Source organism: Musca vetustissima, unplaced genomic scaffold (assembly GCF_032173495.1).
Source record: "Musca vetustissima isolate MV318-11 ecotype Yass unplaced genomic scaffold, APGP_CSIRO_Mvet_v1 utg8821, whole genome shotgun sequence".
Taxonomy (NCBI): Eukaryota; Metazoa; Arthropoda; class Insecta; order Diptera; family Muscidae; genus Musca; species Musca vetustissima.
In genome coordinates, this window is record NW_026873362.1 from 39897 (window position 1) to 65863 (window position 25967).

A 25967-nucleotide genomic window follows, 5' to 3' on the forward strand; every position below is an offset into this window, starting at 1 on the left:
CAACGTGTATAACATCCCGTCAAAATTTTGGACCCCAATGTTAAACTGACACTTGTTGGTACATCCAGCATTGGTGTTTGTTTCCCCTACAACAAAATGGGAAATATTTTAGGCCGATTGGTGCAGATTTTTTCTAATATACTAAATACTTAAATGACTTCAGATAGTCGTGCAATAGGGCCCCAACTTTAACATGAAGTGCAATGATACGACGTATTGAATTCATGACAGCAATGTCTCATAAGTAGTGTCCAAAGTTTATAACATACCGCTAATATTTGTTATTTGGCGCCCAACGTTAAACAGAAGTACAGTTTAGTGAGCAAGTTATTCGGTAGCCGGATTTCTGAGCAAGTTATATTTTCTGGATTTCGAAAAATATTTGAATGGTATAATTTTATCCTTAGATTGCCGAATACGACACGAATATCCGTTTTCTTGCATCTCTAATGTCAGTATTGACAAATAAGGACCCGAAACTAATCTTTAAAAAACCCACGCCTTGTAAAGGTCTCGATAAACTAATCTTTAGAAAACCCACGCCTTGTAAAGGTCTCGATAAACTAATCTTTAAAAAACCCACGCCTTGTAAAGGTCTCGATAAACTAATCTTTAAAAAACCCACGCCTTGTAAAGGTCTCGAAAAAGTAATCTTTAAAAAATCCACGCCTTGTATAGGTCTCGAAAAACTAATCTTTAAATAAAAGAGATGGCAACCTTGTTCCCATCTTTCATTAATGAAACACAAGTGTTTCCTCATTTTCAACTTGGCGCAAACTCATGTTGCATTCCTCTGTTGCTTTTATATTATTTGCCACTCTCCCCCGCAGCATTTCAATTCCATTAACAAACATTTCTTCTCACACGAAATGTATCTTCTCTCGCCAATTTATCTATTTCTCTCAGCATATGTTTTTGTTTTGAAACTTGTGTAGAATTGTGCAACAAGAAAAGGAAGAAGAACAAGCCAATAAACACCCCCAAAATAAACGAACTTTCAGTTCCACTTTTCATGTTTCAAAAATGAAAAATAAAACAATTTTTGAATTGACATTTCACTGGTGGTTGCTGTGGGAAACTGATGCTCTCTGTTTTCTCTCTCCTTATCTGTTGGGCGCTCACTAATTTTATGACATATGTTAATTTGTTGACTTTTGTTTTTTGTTGTTTATTTTTTGGAGTTTCGTTGATAGTTGTGACATAAAATGGAAACTCAACCAGCTGGAATGCCGCCCATGCCATCCATGGTATAATATCTGGTCAAGTGGCCTCTGCCAGCCATATGGAGGGCGGATATTCTTGTTGGGCTAATTAATTCATTCACATGTTTATGAATGAATTTCAATTGACTGATTTTCTCATTAATGGAATTCAAAAATTTTATTAAGCGTAACGGTATTTCGATGTGGCAGCAATGCAACTCGGATAGGTGAATTAAAGGTTTTTTTTAAATTACTTTTTCGGGACCTATACAAGGCGTGGATTTTTTAAAGATTACTTTTTCAGGACCTATACAAGGCGTCGATTTTTTAAAGATTACTTTTTTGGTGGACACGCTGCAGCAGAGAGGTGTAGATGACGTCGAATTGCACCTGATGTTACCGTAGACCAGCTACGGCGATTTTTGTGGCATCTTCGATACCTAAAATTAACGGAGGAGATATTAGAAACAAAAATACCAATTAAAAAATAGTTTTTTTCAATTCACGACAAGGCGTGGATTTTTAAAAAATATATTTTTTCAATTCTCCACAAGATTACTTTTTAGGGACCTATACAATGCGTGGATTTTTTAAAGATTACTTTTTCGGGACCTATACAAGGCGTGGATTTTTTAAAGATTACTTTTTAGGGACCTATACAAGGCGTGGATTTTTTAAAGATTACTTTTTAGGGACCTATACAAGGCGTGGATTTTTTAAACATTACTTTTTCGGGACCTATACAAGGCGTGGATTTTTTAAACATTACTTTTTCGGGACATATACAAGGCGTGGATTTTTTAAACATTACTTTTTCGGGACCTATACAAGGCGTGGATTTTTTAAACATTACTTTTTCGGGACCTATACAAGGCGTGGATTTTTTAAACATTACTTTTTCGGGACCTATACAAGGCGTGGATTTTTTAAACATTACTTTTTCGGGACCTATACAAGGCGTGGATTTTTTAAACATTACTTTTTCGGGACCTATACAAGGCGTGGATTTTTTAAACATTACTTTTTCGGGACCTATACAAGGCGTGGATTTTTTAAACATTACTTTTTCGGGACCTATACAAGGCGTGGATTTTTTAAACATTACTTTTTCGGGACCTATACAAGGCGTGGATTTTTTAAACATTACTTTTTCGGGACCTATACAAGGCGTGGATTTTTTAAACATTACTTTTTCGGGACCTATACAAGGCGTGGATTTTTTAAACATTACTTTTTCGGGACCTATACAAGGCGTGGATTTTTTAAACATTACTTTTTCGGGACCTATACAAGGCGTGGATTTTTTAAACATTACTTTTTCGGGACCTATACAAGGCGTGGATTTTTTAAACATTACTTTTTCGGGACCTATACAAGGCGTGGATTTTTTAAACATTACTTTTTCGGGACCTATACAAGGCGTGGATTTTTTAAACATTACTTTTTCGGGACCTATACAAGGCGTGGATTTTTTAAACATTACTTTTTCGGGACCTATACAAGGCGTGGATTTTTTAAACATTACTTTTTCGGGACCTATACAAGGCGTGGATTTTTTAAACATTACTTTTTCGGGACCTATACAAGGCGTGGATTTTTTAAACATTACTTTTTCGGGACCTATACAAGGCGTGGATTTTTTAAACATTACTTTTTCGGGACCTATACAAGGCGTGGATTTTTTAAACATTACTTTTTCGGGACCTATACAAGGCGTGGATTTTTTAAACATTACTTTTTCGGGACCTATACAAGGCGTGGATTTTTTAAACATTACTTTTTCGGGACCTATACAAGGCGTGGATTTTTTAAAGATTACTTTTTCTAAGGCTCTAAAAGTTTTCTGATGTAAATCTGTGTTTTTTATTTGAAAAATGTTATTTGTACAATAAAAATGAATAAATAAAACAAAAACAATATTATATAATATTTATAATTAGTATCGTAAATCAGTCATACAAGAAATTTAATTTCCAATTGCGGCCACTTTTTCTGTTTCCTTCTTAACATAATCGGCATCGGCCAGATATTGAATATTACCCACACGTTGACCGGTCACCATGTCATATTCGAAAACACACGGTACGCTATTGGGTATATTCACTTTCATGATATTGTCATCGGATATACCTGAAAAGGTATTAAATATTTAAAAAAAAATCAAAATATGTATTAATTTCCCATACTTTCAATGTATTTCATTAAGGCCCGCACCACAGTACCATGAGCCACAACCAGCACCCTCTGACCGCTTAAAACTTTTGGCATTATTTCCTGTTCCCAAAGGGGTATGGCCCGCAGCATCAACGTTTTCAATGATTCCGTATCGGGAAATTTGTCCTTTGGTATATCTTTAAATTTGGGATTGTTACGTATTTTGGCATAGTAGGGATTTTCGGGAGTAATTTCGGGGGGCAGTACATCGAATGAACGACGCCAAATTTGTACCTTTAAGGGATTAATCATTTCTTTTTTAATTATTATCCATTTGTATTAGGGTGTTTCGGGACTTACTTTCTCTTCACCATATTTATTGGCCACTTGACGTTTATTGAACCCTGTCAGATTGCCATAATGTCGCTCATTTAAACGCCAGTCATAGATCACGGGAACATCGTTGTATTTCAAATTCTCTCGTATAACATCGACAGTTTGGTGGGCACGCTGCAGGAGAGAGGTGTAGATGATGTCGAATTGCATCTGATGTTGTCGTAGACCAGCTACGGCGATTTTTGTGGCATCTTCGATACCTAAAATAAGGGGAAGGGAAATTGGTAAAAAGAATATTTTTTCAATTCTCCCGAAGGCGTGGATTTTTAAAAAAATATCTTTTCAATTCTCCACAAGGCGTGAATTTTTAAAAGAATATTTTTTTAAGGCCACAACAAGGCGTGCGTTTTTAAAAAAATATTTTTTCAATTCTCCACAAGGCTTGGATTTTTAAAATAATATTTTTCAAGGCCACAACAAGGCGTGGGTTTTTAAAAGAATATTTTTTTTTCAATTCTCCACAAGATGTTGGATTTTTTTCTTACCTTTTTCCGTCAGTGGAGCATCATGCCAACCGCAGAATAGATTCAATTTATTGAATTCACTTTCGCCATGGCGTAAAATCACCACTTTATTTGTTTTCATTGTTGTTGTTGCGGTTCTTGTTGCCTTTTTGTTAAATTTCCTTGATTACGCTTCCGATTGGTTGGTCCGCTGTGACAAATGGTCGGTTGAGGTCCGGAAAATAAATGTAATGTTGTTGTAATTGTACTTCAGGTTACTTATTTGTTGTTGGTGCCTTTTCTGTGTGTGCTGTGTCGCTTTGTTGTACTGACAGTTGCGGCAAACGTTTGAAAACTAAAATGAAAATAAAGATGGCAAAAGAACGTTAGTTTCGAAAAAAGAAAAGAAAAAACGATCATAGACACAAAGAAAACAAAGGAGGCGAAGAAAGTTTTGAAGTGCAAATGTGAACAAAATAATTGAATATGACACATATGTATATGTATGTAAATACATATTTACATGCACCGATATTGATTGCAAACAACTAAACACACATATGTATGTATGTGCATAGATGGTAAACTAATGACACCTAAAGATGTGATTTGTACGAGGGATGGAGCAGGAAGTTGAGATAGGCGTGGATTTTTTAAAGAATACTTTTTCAGGGTCCATACAAGGCGTGGATTTATTAAGGAATACTATTTCGGGGTCCATACAAGGCGTGGATTTGTTAAAAAATACTTTTTCAGGTTCCATACAAGGCGTGGATTTATTAAAGAATACTTTTTCAGGACCTACACAAGGCGTGGATTTATTAAAAAATACTTTTTCAGGGTCCATACAAGGCGTGGATTTATTAAAGAATACTTTTTCAGGGTCCATACAAGGCGTGGATTTATTAAAGAATACTTTTTCAGGGTCCATACAAGGCGTGGATTTATTAAAGAATATTTTTTCAGGGTCCATACAAGGCGTGGATTTATTAAAGAATACTTTTTCAGGGTCCATACAAGGCGTGGATTTATTAAAAAATACTTTTTCAGGGGATTTTCTAAGGAATAATATTTCAGGGTCCATACAAGGCGTGGATTTTCTAAGGAATAATATTTCAGGGTCCATACAAGGCGTGGATTTTCTAAGGAATAATATTTCAGGGTCCATACAAGGCGTGGATTTTCTAAGGAATAATATTTCAGGGTCCATACAAGGCGTGGATTTTCTAAGGAATAATATTTCAGGGTCCATACAAGGCGTGGATTTTCTAAGGAATAATATTTCAGGGTCCATACAAGGCGTGGATTTTCTAAGGAATAATATTTCAGGGTCCATACAAGGCGTGGATTTTCTAAGGAATAATATTTCAGGGTCCATACAAGGCGTGGATTTTCTAAGGAATAATATTTCAGGGTCCATACAAGGCGTGGATTTTCTAAGGAATAATATTTCAGGGTCCATACAAGGCGTGGATTTTCTAAGGAATAATATTTCAGGGTCCATACAAGGCGTGGATTTTCTAAGGAATAATATTTCAGGGTCCATACAAGGCGTGGATTTTCTAAGGAATAATATTTCAGGGTCCATACAAGGCGTGGATTTTCTAAGGAATAATATTTCAGGGTCCATACAAGGCGTGGATCTTGTAAGGAATATTTTTGTAAGGTCTGGATTTTCTAAGGAATAATATTTCAGGGTCCATACAAGGCGTGGATTTTCTGAGGAATATTTTTGTAAGGCCTGGATTTTCTAAGGAATATTTTTGTAAGGCCTGGATTTTCTAAGGAATAATTTTTCAATGCCCAGACAAGGCGTGGATTTTCTAAGGAATAATTTTTTAAGACCTATATAAGGCGTGGATTTTATAGGAAATAATTTTTTAAGGCCTATATATGGCGTGGATTTTCTAAGGAATATTTTTTTAAGGCCTATATAAGGCGTGGATTTTCTACGGAATAATTTTCAAGGCCTATATAAATTATATTTTTAGCAAATAACTTCCATTTCATCCCTCATATATGATGACCCCTCGACATGACTGTGAAAGCATTTCTTTTGTTTTGAGTTATCAGTCGCATTCGATAAAATCAAATGGAGACCACAATCAGAGTGATGCATTAAAGAGGTGAATGTGTGCGCGCGTGTGTGTATTTTGTGAAATATACAAATTGCAATTTAGCTGTATCGAGCGATGCGATGCGGAGCTACAAACAGTTGTCGCTCGCCGAACATTGTGATGGTGCGAAAAAATGCTGCAGGGGTTAGATGATGTTTTCTTGATACACCATCATTCAGATTTCCTCAACCTCTTTCTCTCTATCTCCCTCCCACATAAGAGAGGGACTAGGAACCCTCTCTTATGTCCCGAACTTTTATTCCCAGATATATCAGAACATTGTTCTGCAACGAACACTTGTTGTGATGATGATATGCACGGTGGTTTCTTGTTCGTATGTCCGTCTGTCTGCCTTTTCCCATTGTAAATATATCGTCACATTGTCATGGGGGGTTCTCGAGTTTCTTTCACTTTTCTTTTCCTTTGTTTTGTTTTTCACTTCAATTACAAATTGCAGTTGCAAGCGAATGCAATAAAATGCATTTGTCTATGGTTACTTTTTACTTGAATTCGTTGCATGCCACAGATGTGGTGGCGGTAACTCGCAGACATTGTGGTGGCAGCATGCGCATCTTTTGCATTTCAAAGAGTATACCATTTCTCGCCGCTGATGCATTTGTTAGTAGCAATCTAAATTTGTAAGAGAAACCGAACTTTAAAAAATCAACGCCTTGTATAGGCCCAGGAAAAAATATTTTTTAAAAAATCCACGCCTTATATAGGCCCAGGAAAAATATTCTTTAAAAATCCGAATAAAAAATATTCGGTTATTGTACAGCACAAGAATTTAATGCTGTTTGCACTTCATGCTGCATTTTGTTGCAACTGCAGACTGTCAGCCATATTGGCCACAAAAATTTGCAACAATCTTGTGTTTGCTGTACCTGTTTTTCTCACACGATTAAAATGCATCCTCAGGCCATTGCAGTGGGTGGATGGGTATGAGGTATGTCTGTTGTTCCTGAAGTACATCAGTCAATTTATTTAAAAGCAAAAACCTCGATGCGGTTCTTAAAAGTGAGACATTTTAGCAAAGTAATGACTGAAGTAAATTAAACATAGAAAGTGGGTAGATGCCAGGATACTAGAAGTTTCTTTACTATGCATTTGTTCTGAAGGCCTTTTCTGGTGGTTTTTTAAAAATTATTTTTTCATGGTCTCAACAAGGCGTGGATTTTTTAAAAATATTTTTTCTGGGCCTATCCCAGTTGTGGATTTTTAAAATTATTTTTTCAAAGGCCTATCCCAGGCGTGGATTTTTTAAAGACATTTTTTTCAAAGCTTATATAAGCTACATAAGGCGCGGATTTTTTTAAGAGTATTTTTTCAAGGCCTACATAAGGGTGGCGTAGGGGATGATAGATACCAAGCAATGGTTCTAATTGGCTTCAACATGTCGAAGGCTTATCTTGGTCTCTCATTCATCTCAATTGTGGACACTGACCTCCCCGCGGTGAGCTAATATGTGCGGCGAGTTCATCCATAAGGGCTAAGGCGTCGGGTTAGTTGCCCACACTCGGAAAACCCCTCATACTATGAAAAAGCAAATAATAAAAAAACAAACCCCCCTAATGTTGACAACCCCCGCAAACGTATAAAGGACCATGATCTGCGAATGTGCACTTGGAATGTGCGCACGTTGTACAGACAAGGTGATGTTTTCGCTTTGGAGGATGTACTCAAGAAGTACAAAGCCAATATTATTGCCTGGCTAGCTGTCATGAAACGAGACATGAATTTGGCTGCTTATTTATGGTTAACAGGAGAATAAAAGATCTCGTCTCCAAATTCACTCCAGTAGATGAGCGAATTGCTATAATCCGCATAAAAGCGAAGTTCTTCTACATCAGTTTTATTTGCGCCCATGCTCCGCCCGAAGAGAAAGATGAGCAGACCAAAGACATATTTTATGAGCGCCTAGCATACAGCATGGTTCCCGTAGAAGGGGAAGGCCACGAATCATATGGAAAGACCAAGTAGAAAACAACATCTTGGAACATGGTCTTCCAAATTGGCACAAGACCGGCGCGCTTGGAAATCTTTTTTAAGCTCGGATTATGGAACAACCGTTCTGTAACAAGCCAGCTAAGTAAGTAAGTAATATACGGCGTGGATTTTTTAAAGGATATTTTTTCAAGGGACCACAACAAGTCGTGGATTTTTTAAAGGATATTTTTTCAAGGGACTACAACAAGGCGTGGATTTTTTTAAAGATTTTTTTTCAAGGTTCCAAATAAGGCGTGGATTTTTTAAAGATTTTTTTTCAAGGTTCCAAATAAGGCGTGGATTTTTTAAAAAATAGTTTTTCGAGGTTCCAAATAAGGCGTGGATTTTTTAAAGACTTTTTTTAAGGTTCCAAATAAGGCGTGGATTTTTTAAAGATTTTTTTTTTTAAGGTTCCAAATAAGGCGTGTATTTTTTAAAGATTTTTTCAAGGTTCCAAATAAGGTGTGGATTTTTCTTTCAAGGTTCCAAATAAAGCGTGGATTTTTTAAAGATTTTTTTTTTCATGGTTCCAAATAAGGCGTGGATTTTTTAAAGATTTTTTTTCATGGTTCCAAATAAGGCGTGGATTTTTTAAAGAATATTTGTTTTCTTTGTAATTCAACTTTTATTTGTATTTTTTTGTATTATTTACATTGCAGATTATCTAGCACTTAATAGAATTACCCTGCCACAAAGTAATTTATTGTTATCACACCAATTGTATTTATTTAATATTTAACTAGTTTTACGCACGCACACATACACACACAGACCTCTGAATAACAATTATAGTCGTATTAATCTGCGATAATAAATTATTGTTTATCCAAAAAAAGATGATACCATAACAAATAATTAAATAATTAAACGAATATATATTGATATTTGTTTTTTACTTACTTGATATTTAATTCCAATTCAAACGATATCCGGTTCGTTTTAGGTGGGTAGATTATTTTTTTGTTTGTTAAATATGGTGAAGTTTGCGCTAGCAAACGCGTTGTGCTACTGCCCTTGGACCATTAAAACGTTCTGTGCTGGACTGTAAAAATGTTTCAGAAAATTGAAATTATTTTTGTTTTTGTTTTAGATTAATGTTTTGTTAATTTCAATCGAGAATGGTTTGTCCCTTGTAATTTTCAAATGATGATGGATTAATGGGAGCTGTATTTTGAAAAATTATTAGAAAAATTAATTTAATTTTTGATGGAATATTGATCATGTCAATCAATTGATTTATATCATATATGTACGTATTTATTTTGTAATCAATTTGAAAATGATTACATCTCATCTCTTGGTAAAACGTGTGTACATATTTGAAAAATAAAAATAAATGTTGTAAAAAATCCACGCCTTGTATAGACCCTGAAAAATATCCTTTACAAAATCCACGCCTTGTATAGACCCTGAAAAATATCCTTTACAAAATCCACGCCTTGTATAGACCCTGAAAAATATCCTTTACAAAATCCACGCCTTGTATAGACCCTGAAAAATATCCTTTACAAAATCCACGCCTTGTATAGACCCTGAAAAATATCCTTTACAAAATCCACGCCTTGTATAGACCCTGAAAAATATCCTTTACAAATTCCACGCCTTGTATAGACCCTGAAAAATATCCTTTACAAATTCCACGCCTTGTATAGACCCTGAAAAATATCCTTTACAAATTCCACGCCTTGTATAGACCCTGAAAAATATCCTTTACAAAATCCACGCCTTGTATAGACCCTGAAAAATATCATTTACAAAATCCACGCCTTGTATAGACCCTGAAAAATATCCTTTGCAAAATCCACGCCTTGTATAGACCCTGAAAAATATCATTTACAAAATCCACGCCTTGTATAGACCCTGAAAAATATCCTTTACAAAATCCACGCCTTGTTGTGGCTATCTTGAAAAAATATTCTTTTAAAATCTACGCCTTGTATAGACCCTGAAAAATATTCTTTTAAAAATCCACGCCTTGTTGTGGCTATCTTGAAAAAATATTCTTTTAAAAATGTACGCCTTGTTGTGGCTATCTCGAAAAAATATCCTTTTAAAAATCCACGCCTTGTTGTGGCTATCTTGAAAAAATATTCTTTTAAAAATCCACGCCTTGTTGTGGCTATCTTGAAAAAATATTCTTTTAAAAATCCACGCCTTGTTGTGGCTATCTTGAAAAAATATTCTTTTAAAAATCCACGCCTTGTTGTGGTTATCTTGAAAAAATATTCTTTTAAAAATGCACGCCTTGTTGTGGTTATCTTGAAAACATATTCTTTTAAAACTGCACGCCTTGTTGTGGCTATCTTGAAAAATATTCTTTTAAAAATCCACGCCTTGTTGTGGCTATCTTGAAAAAATATTCTTTTAAAAATCCACGCCTTGTTGTGGCTATCTTGAAAAAATATTCTTTTAAAAATCCACGCCTTGTTGTGGCTATCTTGAAAAAATGTTTTTTTAAAAATCCACGCCTCGTTGTGGCTATCTTGAAAAATATTCTTTTAAAAATCCACGCCTTGTTGTGGCTATCTTGAAAAATATTCTTTTAAAAATCCACGCCTTGTTGTGGCTACCTTGAAAAAATATTCTTTTAAAAATCCACGCCTTGTTGTTGGATTCGAGAATATTCTTTTAAAAAATTCAAGCCTTATTGTTGTCCATTAAAAATCCTTCCTGAATAGTGTGGCGTATGATCGACATAGGTCGTGACAGTTATACGTCACCATGTATGTCATCAACAAGTTCACTTTATTTATGGCTTTTCAATTTGATGGCCATTTAACCATAAATCGCCATTAAACATCTTCTTTATATTTTTTCTAATTTTTTTACTCAAAATCCCTCATGAATGAAAATAATAATTTCCATATTTAAACTTTGATGTAATAAAAAAATTAATTAAAAAAACAATTTATTAATAAATTGCATTTGTGGCCATCATTCAATCATTCGCCACCGGTCACACACACACATTCACACACGTAAATACTATTCACACATATGGCTGGTTTTTAAACAAAATTCCATTTCGAATTACTTGAACGGACTGAATTCTAATTATCCGTTTAGGCACACTCTCCTTTGGGGAATTTTTTTCTCTTCCCTAGTCCACCATGCAACTTTACAAAACCCTGAAAAATGCAACTTTACAAAACCAACTCAAATTTTCTTACCTTCAAATATTTACAAATGATTTCCTAAAGATTTTCTTAGAGATTCTCCTTGAAATTGACATTGGTGCGGTCAAGATATATGTGTGTGTGTGTTTGTCGCGATATGTTTGGTATGTGGGATAAACACAGCGTGACAATATTCACTATTTGTTGGTACAAAAGTTAATAAAGATTTCTATTCTTGTTGTCGTCTATTTTGCCGTTTCACCTTCTAGACGTTTTAAATGCACAGTAATAGGGTCTCAATTTGTTTATTACTTTCAAATTTATTTATTATTCGCAAAATTGTGGAGTAAAAGACGAGGTAGTTTCCGTTAAATTTATAAAATGTTAATATCTTCTTTTTAACAAAATATTTGCACTAGAGAGCTTGGTGGATGTTTATGTTTTACTTGTAAATAAAAACGACTGTGACTGTTGGCAGCAACGTTGGTTTTTGGTACCGTGACTTTTTTGTTTTTCCTTTATTATTCGAACAATAAAATTCTCACATATACACTCTCTCATTAGAGGAATGGCTTTGCTCTTTTATATCAGCAAACAAACAACAAACTAGTAACGACACGACAACAAAAATAACAGTGAGTGTGATTAACCGCTTTGTTTATCTTTTGTTTGGCTGTCAAAGTAAAGTGCAAAAGGAAAACAATAACAACAAATTAAGGCAAAGAGCAGTAAATCAGCTGTTCGTTCATTGGGTAGTAGAACAGTGTTGGTAAGCGTTAAAAAATATGATGAGACAAACTAAGCAAATGCAAAGGAAACTAATGGATTTTTTAAAGTAATATTTTTCCAGTCCCCAAATAAGGCGTGGATTTTTAAAAGAATATTTTCAAGGTTTATAAAGGCGTGCATTTTCTAAAAGAATATTTTCAAGGTTTATAAAGGCGTGTATTTTCTAAAAGAATATTTTCAAGGTTTATAAAGGCGTGTATTTTCTAAAAGGATATTTTTCAAGGTTCATACAAATCGTCGATTTTTAAAGGAATATTTTTCAAAGTTTGTACAAGTCGTGTATTTTTTAAATGAATATTTTTCAGGGCCCAAACAAGGCGTGGATTTTTTAAATGAATATTTTTCAGGGCCCAAACAAAGCGTGGATTTTTTAAATGAATATTTTTCAGGGGCCCAAAAACGGCGTGGATTTTTTAAATGAATATTTTTCAGGGCCCAAACAAGGCGTGGATTTTTTAAATGAATATTTTTCAGGGCCCAAACAAGGCGTGGATTTTTTAATGAATATTTTTCAGGGCCCAATCGGATTTTTATTTTATTCTTGGCGCCTGATATTTTTGTGAAATTTACCCAAAAATGCACAAAATGTTTTGGGATTTTAGTACTTTTCGCATACTTATAGTTCGAATGTCCAAAAAAAACCCTTTGCTATATCTATTCTACACTCCATCTGTGACCTTCAATTAAAATTTAAGAGTTCTAGCTCTAGCGGTTCGCAAATACAAATTGTATCACGTACCGTTCTAGTACGAATTTCCTAAAACACAGCCTTATCTGACACCTTTGGACCTAGAGTGACCCTCACCTAAAATTTCAAGATTCTAACTTCAGCCATTTCATCTGGGCGTTGATGAATCGTTAAATCAGTCAGTCAATCACTTTACTCTTTTATTAGTATAGATTATTTAATGCTTATATATATTTTTAATTTGTCTTTTATTTTTCATTCCAGGTTTTTATGAATTATAAATGCTCGAATTTTCGTATGATGACAATCGAAAACAATATACAAATTATTTGAAAATATGGCAGGCCCGCCGATAACGATCAATATATATTTTGGAATTATCCTCATCTCTCAATCATAAAATTCCACAAGGAAGGATTACAATAGAATATAATCCCTATAAGTGGGCTAAGTTGTTAAGAAAATTATTTCTTAAAATTTATATTTACTGTATATATTTTTTTTTAAATGTATGTATATATTTTTTATAAAGAATATTTAATAAAAATATAAAAAATAATGAATTTACTAAAAAATACTATTTGTTTTTATTTACGGATACAACAAATATGGTAAGTATACATGCCCCTCACTACGCATGCGACATAATTTGTGTGATGACGTCACAATTTCACCAATTTCACAATTTCAATTCACCTGTTTGTATGCTTTTTTGGGCAAATTTCACAAAAATACCAGGCGCCCAGAAGAAAATAGAAAGTAGCCCGCCAAAAAGAAAAAAATTTGAAAAATTGCATCTGGCAATGCCGTATAAAGAAATTACAAAATTTGTAGCATACATTTAGGCGCCCAAATTTTTTCGCAGGTTGGGTGTTGCCAGATCAAAATTTTTCGATTTTTTTTTTGGCGGGCTACTTGCTACTTCAATCTGGGCGCCTGGTATTTTTGTGAAATTTTGCGCAAAATTGCACAAAATTATTGGGCGTTTTTTTTTGTTAATTCATTGGAAGATAGTATTGATATGTAGCGTTACTGTGTTTACTTACTGTATTACTAATAAACTAATATTGTGAACCCCCACTAACAAATTTTTTAGACGTCCATAAATAAAACACATTTTTGGCATTTTTTAAATTTATTTATTTATTTTATTTCAATAAACAAACATGTACATAGAGGAATAACTCAACTACATACATACAATATTTTTACTTAATAGTACTTAATACAATGGTAGTGTAGATGAACAAATTGATGAACGATGGATGTCAGGCTCACCTGGAGATTTTCTTTCAGAAATTGCTCAAACCTACCAGGCATCCAGAACAGGTAGATAGAAAATTTAACTAATTGGCAAACTGCGAGCTTTTATCTCCGTAACATTTACCATGTTTGATATTTGGAACAAAATTTTTGGGCGCATATCAAAGAATAAATTTCAAAAAATTCAACCTTACTGCAGTCTTAGTGCTATAAAAATCCACTAAGACAGCTTATGTAATATTTAAAGAAATGTTAAAAAAAACGGTGATGGTTCCCATTTTCATCGATAATCTTATCTCGGTTCAATGTTTATTGAAATAGTCGCATGAAACACAAATATTAAAAAAATCCACAATTGTATATTTAAAAAATATAATAAATATATATATATATATATAACAAGGGACCACAAATGTAAATGGGTCTCAGGGCCGTCTTTCCTGATACCTGTAGGGTATCCTAATGAAGTAAAAAATTGGTTATTGGTAGCAGGGAAACGGCAAATTTTATTTCAAAAACTTAGTTAAGGTTCTAAATAATTTTTCACATTTCATATTTTTAAAATTTTAATTATAATTAAATCACGAAATAGCCAGACTTCCTACCTTTCATACGGCACAATTTGTACAATATCTGCAGTAGTTCAACAGTTATGACCACGACATTAAATTTTTCGTTTATGATCTTTTTTAACTACTGCATCAATAGATGACGCTGCGGTCGTTAAGTTACCAGGTCGTTAAGGAAATTTAAATCGGTATATAGCGGTATGAATAAAAGAGTTAGGAATAGCCGCTTAAGTGGTTCGAAGAAACGGGCTGTGAACCATTTTAACAGACAGAGCACACATTTTTATAAAAAAAATCAATGATTTGAAAGATCAGATCTAACCATATCTGGAAACTTTATAAAAATCGGTTTTGTAGTTGCCGAGATATTTGTATTTCAATTCAACGATGGTGCGAAATACACCTCCAGCTCGATTCTGGTCGCCTATTACCTGAAAATGAAAAATCACACAAAATCAGTCTTTCAAAAATGGTTTTTTTCATGTCTGTCTGCTTGGTTGTATGAATAGCACACTTGTAGGGGCAAAGGGCAGTTCGAGGTGCATGCAATTTGTTGTTGCTTGATATTTGGGTGTGATTAATTGTATGTGATTTATACACATATGCAATGTAAAATATATTTACTTACACCTACACACAGTAGCTGTATGAAGACAAAAAATTTCCATTTTTGCAAGATCGATTTTTGTGGTGTTTTTCATTTTTTGGTATAATGGTAGAATTCAAATTCGAATAACTCCGGAAATTCTTAATCGATTTTTATGAATTTTGCAACAGTGGTTAGAGGGAATTCTGCAGTTTTATTACATAGTGACATTATTTTTCTTAGTGTTATGTGAGTTAGTGACTGACAGATCATCGCCCAGACGAAACGGCTGGAAACTTGAAATATTAAGTGTGGGTTGTTGTGCAGGGTTCAGATGTGGAGGTAGTTTTGAAAAAAAAAAATACTATAAGAGAACATAGGTACTAAATGGTTCCAAAAGGGTTCAGATATGGAGGTAGTTTTGGAAAAAAAGTACTATAAGAGAACATAGGTACTAAAGGGTTCCAAAAGTGTTATTAATGTTTGGTATTGGGTTTTAAATACTTCCCATGTGAATAGAAAAGAATGATGAATGAAGTCAGTCTTAAAGTTTGGAGTGGGTGTTCTTTTCTTTAGAAATTGCTCAAACATACCAGGCATCCAGAACAGGTTGTAGTAGACAATTTAATTAATTGCATTTGCATTGTTTAAAAATATTTTTTTAAGGTCCACGCATCAGGGATTTAAAAAAAAAAAAATATATGTCCATACTGAGGCGTGGATTTTTTTGCATATTAAGCCCACTAGATCTTCCTTTAGAAGGCCTCTGGGATTTCCTATTAAAGACCACTATGACGTTTTATAGAAGATCACGGGGTCTTCTTGTAAAACGGGAATTTTATACAAAAAGCGTTCGAATTTCATTTGGAATGTTTTACATTTATTTTGTTTTAATTTTCAATAGAAGATAGATTTTTTATACATACATATACAAAATAGAATTTTCATACATATAGATATTAAAATACTTTCGTTTTTACAATTCCATCACAGACTTCTGCATTATAACCTGACATCAAAAGGTAGCATTTCCATAGGTGTAAAATATATTCAACGAATCGATAGGAGTAGACCATTTCGTTTTAAATTCATAATAGAATCGGCAATAACCTTGGCCGACAGCTTCAGGTAGCCACCACTGAGCAGCATTACAATGGGAATGCCACGGGCCCGACACATGCCAAACACATATTGATCACGTTCAATGACACCCTGTAAAAAGGAAGGAATTTAACAATATTAATGAAATGGTTGTAAAGTATGGAAACACTTTGTGCTCACCTCTGGTGTAATTGACAAGTAACCCAAGGGATCGCCCTCCAAAATGTCTGTGCCAGCATTATAGACCACCAAATGGGGTTTAAATTCTCGCATTGCAAATTTTAAACCTCTGAAAGGAAAAATTAAAAATAAATTAGAATTAATTAGAGGTATTTCTCTACAGGTCCATTGAAAAAATATTTTTTTAAAAAACCGACGCCTGTGTGTACTTTGAAAAATATTCCTTTAAAAAATCCACGGCTTGCTAGTCCTTTAAAAAAACCCACGCCTGTGTGTACTTTGAAAAATATTCCTTTAAAAAATCCACGGCTTGCTAGTCCTTTAAAAAAAACCCACGCCTGTGTGTACTTTGAAAAATATTCCTTTAAAAAATCCACGGCTTGCTAGTCCTTAAAAAAACCCACGCCTGTGTGTACTTTGAAAAAATATTCCTTTAAAAAATCCACGGCTTGCTAGTCCTTTAAAAAACACACGCCTGTGTGTACTTTGAAAAATATTCCTTTAAAAAATCCACGACTTGCTAGTCCTTTGAAAAATATTCCTTTAAAAAATCCACGACTTGCTAGTCCTTTGAAAAATATTCCTTTAAAAAATCCACGACTTGCTAGTCCTTTGAAAAAATATTCCTTTAAAAAATCCACGCCTTGCTAGCCCTTTGAAAAAATATTCCTTTAAAAAATCCACGCCTTGCTAGTCCTTTGAAAAAATATTCCTTTAAAAATCCACGCTTTGCTAGTCCTTTGAAAAAATATTCCTTGAAAAAATCCACACCTAAAGCTTCATTGAAAAACTTTGAGTTTGAAAAATATAATTTTTTAAATAATCCACATTCTCTTTAAAGTCTTTTCCACATACCTTTTCAACTTCGCCAGATATTCCTTATTCTCCGTCCTCGGCTTCAGTTCCACTGCATACCGGATGGCCAGTTTAGCATTATGATCTTTCGGATATATTTGATAATTATACATATCCATAATGTAAACAAATGGATTGTCCATAAAATCTCGTTCATGACCATTACCCTGATGGGCATCCAAATCGACAATCATAACATTGCGCACATGTTCCTCTTCGGCAAAGATGCGTTGTATGAGAAGTGTTATATCGGCATATGGGCAAAAACCACCACCCTTATAGGAACAACAATGATGGAAGCCACCACCCAAGTTAATGGCCCAACCATATTCGAGAGCCAACTTGCCAGCCATTATTGAGCCGGCAGTTTGAAAACGCATTGGCCGCAAATAACCACATTGCACCCAACAATTGGGTAAAAATAATAGTATCGGTATTTCGGCAATCTTGGCGGCATTGAAGCTCCATTTTAGACTACGTAAATATTTTTCGGTGTGTACTTTCAATAGTTCATCTTTGGTGATTTCCGAGGAGGGTTCATAGAATTTACCCTTATCGATTAATTGGAATTTTATAAGGAGCTGTAAGAACAATCAAGAATAATGAGATTACTGGAAATAACTTTACACACACATGCATACATACCTCCTGTATATTCTTGCCCTTTTCGGCATCGAATGGATGCAACTTCTCCAATTTCGCAAAATGTACACCATAATTTTTACTATAGACTATGGGCAGTTTGTCGTCACCTTCACTTCCTTGGTCTTCCGTTTCCTCTGCTGTTTTGTTAAGCGGCTTGGAATGATTGGATTTTTTACCTTTATCCAATGATGTCCTTTTAATCCAAACAATTTCCGGTTCTTGCTCCCTTTCGCTGTGTACCTTTTCTGTATATTTCTGCATTACGGAATATTTAAAAGTGGGAATCCCATTGCAATTTCATGATGAAATGCATTTTGTTTGTAATCCAGAGACCTGCTGCAGATAACATAAACAAATCAATGACACACAGCTGTGTTAAAGGGAGAAAAGTGTGTGAGAGAGACATAGAGGACGTTTGCATGCACTCATGGTATACTAATAGAAGGTAACAGCAAGTGTTGTTGTACAACAAACGATACAACAACCACATGGAAATTTGTTTTTGCAAGTTATACTAGTGTCAACATCATTTGACAGAAAAATGTAAACAAACAAATAAATTATATTTATTTTGAAAATGAAATATTTTCGAATCCTCAAAATAAAATTTGAAAAACATGAATGAAAATCTATCAAATTTATATTTCTGTCGCTTCCACATCCTTCCTATAATTGAGCTATTGCCACTTATATGTGTAACACATATGAAAATGCAGGTAATTGCGAGTTATTCAATGAAGAAAGATTAGGTTCCTCAAACTTTCCCAGCAGGCAGATTGAGTAAATTGAATACGGGAGCATATTTAATGAAGAACAAATTCAAGTTGTATGCGTTCCCAATTTTCCCGTTGGGTGATTTTTAAAAACACAATTTGTCAAATTCATATTGACACTAGTATTACGTTGGAATCAAATCAGCTGGGATTTGCTGTTACCTTTTATAATTGTACCATGGCATGCACTCTGCCCTTGAGATGGAAGCAGTGTTGGTAAACGTCGAAAATAACTGTCATCAGTGGTTTGAAATGGGGTTGTAAAGCTTTGGAAGAAAAGAGACAGGGATTTGTCCATAAAAATATTCTTTTAAAAATCCACTCCTTGAATAGACACTGCAAAAAATATTATTTTAAAAAACCACTCCTTGAGTGGGCCCTGGAAATATATTCTTTTAAGAAATCTACGCCTTGAATAGAAACTGCAAAAAATATTCTTTTAAAAAAACACTCCTTGAGTGGGCCCTGAAAAAATATTCTTTTAAAAAATCTACGCCTTGAATAGACACTGCAAAAAATATTTTTTTAAAAAATCCACTCCTTAAATGGGCTCTGAAAAAATATTCTTTTAAAAAATCTTGAATGGTCACTCCAGAAAATATTTTTTTAAAAAATCCACTCCTTGAATGGGCCCTGAAAAAATATTCTTTTAAAAAATCCACGTCTTGAATGGTCACTGCAGAAAATATTCTTTTAAAAAATTCACGTCTTGAATGGTCACTGCAGAAAATATTCTTTTAAAAAATCCACGCCCTGCTTGCCTATTTACATAGCTGACGTGAGACAGAACGGTTGTTCCATAAGCCCAGCTTAAAAAAGGCTTTCCAAGCGCGTCGGTCTTGTGCGCATCTCATCCAATTTGAAAGACCATGTTCCGAGATGATGTCTTCTACTTGATATTTCCATCGGATTCGTGGCCTTCCCCTTCTGCGTGAACCATCACTTGGCTTGCTTTTGTATGCCCTTTGTGCTGGGGCATCCTCATCCATTCTCGCAACATGTCCTAGCCAACGTAGTCGCTGCAGCTCGATACGTCTGGCAATGCCGATGTCCAAGAATGGTACAACTCATGGTTCATTCGACAGCGATATTCACCATCGACGCAGATTTGCCCATAGATAGGACGGTAATATCAGTGTCTTGTAGAGTGTGAGTTTGGTCTGCCAAGAGGTGGCCTTTCTTTTGAGTTGCTTACTCAGACCCTACTCGCATCTGTCGGCCAACACTATCCTTCTCCGAACTTCAAAACTGATGTCATTAATTCTATTTAAGGCGGTACCGAGGTATATAAAATGTTAGACAACCTCGACGCTGGACGTCTTGTGCGTTGATACCAACAGATTGGTCTTCTCGCCATTTGCTGCCACATCCACTTTGGCAGACTCATCCTCAATTTGTTCAAAATGGAATTTGCCGCTCACAATGTTTGACCCATTACATCGATGTCCTCGGCGTCCAAACAGCATATGTTACTCGCCATATGCTGTTTGGTGTTCAGAGTGCTTCTCGTATGACCTTTTCCAGTAGGATGCTGAACAGGTCACACGACAAACTGTCACCTTGTCTGAAGGCTATCAGAAGTCCTTTCCGACTATAACTGCTGATATTGGCTACGAGGTATACACTCTATACCGTCATCTCTTATGGGTTCTAAAGTATCTTCTTCACCGCCACTATTGGATACCAGAAGCTTTTCAAAATGCTCCTTACAGATCCTCAACACGCTGTATGTATCTGTCACCAGGTTTCCATCTTCATCTCTACCGGAGGATGTGCCTGCACCAAAGCCTTCGGTTTGCTCTTTACTCGTTGGTAACATTTCCGTACTTCATTCTGACTCCTGTACATCTAGATTTGTTCACGCTCACGTTTTTCTTGTTCTTTCTTCTGAAAATACGTTTCTCCTCTCTCCTTTTCTCTCGATAACTCTCTTTGCATTACGTGTTGCTACTGTCTGCAGGGTTGTTCTATACGCTGCGTTTTTCATATCAGTAGCATTACGATACAACTGATCGTACCACGGGTTAATTTATGGTATTTTTTGGTACCCAGGAGTAGCTTTTGCTGCAGTTTGTAGGGAGTTGATAATTCTTTGCCATTGTGCTTCTATACTATTATCGAGACAAGTAGTGCTTTCGTAAAGCAGGTGGGTATGTTGAGCGGAGTTGCATTCTGCTACTTGTTGTGTTTGCAGCTTTTCGATGTCAGGTTTCCGTGTTGTGTTAGATTGCATCTTTGCTGCTACATTGAGACGAATGCGATCCTCGGAACGAGTATACTCTAAAACACTGAATGAATGCCTTCCGTCTATCACAACATGATCGATTTGATTTCTCGTTGTTTGATCAGGAGAAATTCAGGTGGTCTTGGGTTCATCGAAATGCTTGAATCTGGCGCTGCTAACTACCATGTTTTGTTGCTGCCGCAAAGTCAATCAACCTCATGCCTTTGTCTGATGTTTCTTCATGGAGGCTGAATTTTCCGACGGTGGCGCCAAAAATATTTTCCTTTCCGATTTTTGCATTAAAATCCACTAGCAGAATTTTACTTCACTTTAGAGAATTTTACTTTATTTTAAGAGTTAGTATCGGGTGATTTCAAGTGAGACCTATCGATTCAAAAATTCTGAACTCAAATTTAGGTATATTAATGATAACAAATTGTCATTGAAATCTAGATTTTGATTCTCTGTGTACAAGTCTTAAAAATCTAGACTTCAATAACAACAACAAATATAATTCTTATTTCATTTTTGTTTTATAGTTTACGTATATTTATTTTTTATTTGGCTTCTCTAAATTATTGTTACAGAGTTGAAGATGTATTTATTGTTTATTTTATATATATTTATAAAAATCAAGAAAAAAATATTAAATACACTATATAGTCACTTTGTGTACTGATGCCTTGGCAATTATTTATTTATTTTTTTTTGAGTATTTATTTATTTTTTTTTTGTTTATTTATTTCTTCTTATTGTATTGAGTTGAACAAGGTCTAGTATTATGAGAATTGCTATATATTGAAAAAATATATGTATATTTGCCTTAATAAAATAGCATGTGATTTAAAAAATAGATATCAATTTTTAATTTGTAATGTTTAATTTTAAAAAAGACCTGATTTTATTGATTTTCATATTTTTTTTCAAAACTAATAATAATACATTTTAATAATTTGTTTTTTTTTCAATTTTATATTTATTTACAATTTATGGAAAAAAGTCCGATTTTGTATGTTTTTATTTAATTGTTTATTTGTGAGTTTGAAAAATATATGGAGTACTTTAACTGTATAGTAAATATTTATTAATAATAAAATAATTATTTTCTTGTGTTTTGTTTTTTTAGCTAACTATAATACAATACTTACTGTAACAAAATATAATTATGATATCAATTTTAATTCTTGTTATTCTACATTTTTTTAGAAAAAGAAAAATAGGTTTTGTCGCTACAATTATATATTAGTTTGTATATATGTATGATGTATGTCTTTTATCAGTTTACAGTTTGTTTTTCTGTTTTTTAATTATTGTATTTTGTATTTTATTTATAATAATTATCAAAATATGTAATAAAATAATGGATATGAATGTGATTAAGTATTTTCGTTATTTTTAGAATTTTGAAATTAATTTTGCATGGAATTGTATGAGTAAAGAAGATTATGTATTAAATGAGTGGGCTTTTCAAAAGCATTGAGGACATTTTTAAATTTAAATAAAAAAATAAATTCTAAGTTTGTGAAATGTCATGGAATTGTGGGTGATGTGCGTCTTCTAGCTGAGATTATTTTGGTTTCATACAAATTTGTTTATAATTTATTTTAAATATATATTTTTGAAATAAAAAACCCGTGTCATAAAATAAAATGTCCAATAAATAATATGATTATGACGTTATCATTATAGAACCAATACAATGGCATTTTTAAATTCATTGAAAATCACTTACATTTTTTAAAATATATATTAGAAAGTTCATGGATTTTTTAGAATATTTTTGATGACCTTGCTGAGATCATGAATTTGGAAAAAAAATAAATAACTTCAATATGAAACTTTGGGTTTTTTTACCTAATTTTTGAGAGTCTAAAGACGTGCCTTTTTATGAAAGTGTTTTGAGGATCATTAGATTCTATCTGAAAAGTGTAGGACCGGTTCTGGCCAAAGAAGACGCCTATTGTTTTTGGTAAAGATCCAAACTCCTAAAGTACGTAGATTCGAGAAATTGAAATTATATCCAAGAGAAGTGGTTGGACCTTCATCCCTTTGAAATTAGACATGTCAAAGACGACGCCTGTAATTTTCGATAAAAATGAACCGAAAACTTTATGCCGCCCAGTTTTCTAGTCAATTATAAGCCGAACATTACAACTTTTACACCGTGAGACGGAAATCCGGCCAACTAAGTAGAATGTCTGTTTTAATGATAATCGGTGAAATATTTATCGTGTCAAATGAACCAAGACAAATGAATTTAAATCTTATATTATAAATGTTCACTTCGGGAAAATACAATTTGGAAAAGACGATGGGATAAGAAAGAGGATCTCACGAAATGTTGTGCAGTCTCCAAATATAGATCCGTAGAATGTTAAAGTTCAGGGATAGATGTGTAGGTTATTAGCTGGTCGAGGCCGTCCGACTATACTGCTCCGTTCACTGGTTTAAATATTTGAAAGTGGCGTGGAATAATGCCTTTTTGGAGATTATGATTCTCTATTCAGATAAGTAGACTTTAAAATTTGAGATCCTATCTGAATACTTTATTACTCACTTCATAAACTGTTGTATATATTGACTCCCTCATTCTGCTCAAATTAACTTTTGGTTATTCATTAAATTAAGACGCCATAGACTTCGTCGAAAGAGACTACATTTAACTCGTCTATAAATAATCCCTTCACTTCGTTTACGAAGACTTCCTTCTCTATAAAGTCTCCCTTTAGGTTGTCTATAACGACTACCCTTAGATCGCCCAAAAAAACTCCCTTCAGCTTGTCAATAAAGACCGCCTTCAGCTCTTCTATAAAAACCGTCTACAGCTCAATAGCTCGTCTATAAAGGCCGCCATCAACTCATCAATAATATCCTCCTTAATTTTCTTTTTATAAAGACCACCTACAGTTCGTCTGCAAAATGCGCCTTCAACTCTTCTGCAAAGACCGACTTCAGCTCGACTATAAGACAGCACTCAACTTTATTATTAAGTCTACCTCCAGCTCGTCATGATGGTATAAAGATCGTCTTCAACTCTTCAAAAATATCCTCCTTAATTTTTTATAAAGACCATCTACAGTTCGTTTGTAAAGACCGCCTTCAACTCTTCTATAAATACCGACTTTAGCTCGACTATAAGGCCGCATTTATTATGCTTTCCTTCATCTCGTTTAATAGGTTTGTCTATAAACATATTTCCTTCAGCTCGATTATTGAAATTTTTAACCATAAAAAGATTTCCTGCCTTCAAATTGCCCATAGTAGTCTCACTGTCTTTAGATTGCCTATAGAAGACTCCTCCTTGAACCGTTAAGAAATTCATACATTCAGATCGTTTACATGCAGTCTCTTCTCGTTTACAAATAATCCCAGTCTTTCAAAACGCGTTTGCAATTCCCATTTAAAATTCTCCAGGACACAGCTCATCCATAAGGAATCAATTCGCCTTATCTCATTCAGAAAACTTTTAAATACATCCTTCTGTCCGCCTATAAAATACCTTTGCTCCAGTTCTTCAAAAAAGCTAAATTGAAGGTAGTCTGTAGAAGAGCAGTTTGCAATTTAATTTGGGTCGTTTATATAGAATTCCTAAACTTCCGAGCAAACATAAAGGTTTACTTCGCCTCAGCTCATTTTTAATATTATGTATAAAATTCGTTTCATTTCAGTCCGTCCATAAATAATCGATCTATATTTAAAACCCTGTCATTTCAGCATAACTGCAACTTATAATAAAAACAAATTTTTTACGACCGCAGGTTCTTTTTTTGTTGGTATAGACAACTTTCTGAATATAACTCGCCCATAAAAAAAAGATCCACAATTGGGTTTCCCTTTCAGCTCCTGTATAAAAACATTACTTTAACTCGTCTACAGACTCCCTTCAGTTCGTCTAAAAAACTTCTTCCCTTTCCACTCAGGTTTTTTAAAAAAGATTCCTTTGACATAGACTTGCATACAATTCAAGCTTACAGCTCGTCTATAGGTACAAACATATGTATGAGACTCCATCAACTAGTATTTAAACGATTGCATTAGCTTCAGCGAATTTTTTTCTAATAAAATCCCTATTAAGTTCAGCTTCTTTATAAAAATGTTCCATATTTTAGATCAACTATTAAGATTATTTATCCTCAGCCCATACATACGTTGTTGGTGGTTTTTAATAGCCCACTAAAATTTTGAAATTTATATTGAGATCATATTTGTTAGTGTTGCCATATTTCTGCAGCTTCATTAGTAACGTTTTGGTCTGTTAGAATTCCAATGTTATGTGCAACTATTGGTGATTTCAAGATACCCAAATCCAAAATAAATTAAATATTATCGACACAGGGGTGCTGGATGTTTTTGGAAGAGATATATTCTCCAAAGCAAAAAATAAAATGATCTCACAAAAATTTGTTTCAGTTTAAATTTCAATATAATTTAACTTAAATATTATGAATCCTATCACATAAGCCTGTGTATAAATACTATAATATAAATAATCCATTCATAATCTAGTTTATAATGTTTATCTGGGCATTCTTACTCAAAAATATTAAACCAATTTTAATGAAGAAACCAAAATAATCTCTTCTACATAATATAATGAAATGATATTTCACAATTTCTATGGAAAATCAAAATAATAAAATAAAGATCTAAAAATTATGAAATGATTATACACAACACATATTTACCATATAAAGCACAATCTAGAGACTCCACACTATACTAAAAAAAATATTAGCTTAAAGTTGTTGTCACACATTTTTGTTGTTGTTGATGTTGTCAGTGTTAGAATAGTTGTTGTAGTAGTAGTTTGTGGTGCTAAAAAATCAGTGTCTTTAGAATTGGTGGTGATATGGTGGAGTTGGTGGTGGTAGTGGTCATAA

At 33.9% G+C, this 25967-nt stretch overlaps 2 protein-coding genes across 2 annotated transcripts; both read right to left on the bottom strand.

Moving 5' to 3' along the window:
* Positions 1-3141: 3141 nt before the first annotated feature.
* On the bottom strand, positions 3142-4355 carry LOC133324784 (phosphoglycerate mutase 2-like). Its single transcript, XM_061533626.1, has 4 exons — positions 4238-4355; positions 3717-3952; positions 3389-3650; positions 3142-3332 (listed from the first exon to the last, which is right to left on the bottom strand). Exons 1-4 carry the CDS (start codon positions 4335-4337, stop codon positions 3169-3171), a joined length of 762 nt encoding a protein of 253 aa, XP_061389610.1. The 5' UTR covers positions 4338-4355; the 3' UTR covers positions 3142-3168.
* Positions 4356-16359: 12004 nt separating this feature from the next.
* On the bottom strand, positions 16360-18351 carry LOC133324795 (histone deacetylase 11). Its single transcript, XM_061533637.1, has 4 exons — positions 18091-18351; positions 17446-18026; positions 16591-16699; positions 16360-16521 (listed from the first exon to the last, which is right to left on the bottom strand). The coding sequence occupies exons 1-4, from the start codon at positions 18349-18351 to the stop codon at positions 16360-16362; spliced, it is 1113 nt and encodes a 370-aa protein (XP_061389621.1).
* Positions 18352-25967: the final 7616 nt, after the last annotated feature.

Coding starts and splice junctions, on each gene's coding strand:
- LOC133324795 (XM_061533637.1), bottom strand. CDS start 18,351: ATGCAGAAATATACAGAAAAGGTACACAGCGAAAGGGAGCAAGAACCG. Junction 16,700..17,445: donor TATCTGGCGAAGTTGAAAAG/GTATGTGGAAAA, acceptor TTTTCCTTTCAG/AGGTTTAAAATTTGCAATGC. Junction 16,522..16,590: donor ACTTGTCAATTACACCAGAG/GTGAGCACAAAG, acceptor TCCTTTTTACAG/GGTGTCATTGAACGTGATCA.
- LOC133324784 (XM_061533626.1), bottom strand. CDS start 4,337: ATGAAAACAAATAAAGTGGTGATTTTACGCCATGGCGAAAGTGAATTC. Junction 3,953..4,237: donor TGCTCCACTGACGGAAAAAG/GTAAGAAAAAAA, acceptor CCCTTATTTTAG/GTATCGAAGATGCCACAAAA. Junction 3,651..3,716: donor ATAAATATGGTGAAGAGAAA/GTAAGTCCCGAA, acceptor AATCCCTTAAAG/GTACAAATTTGGCGTCGTTC.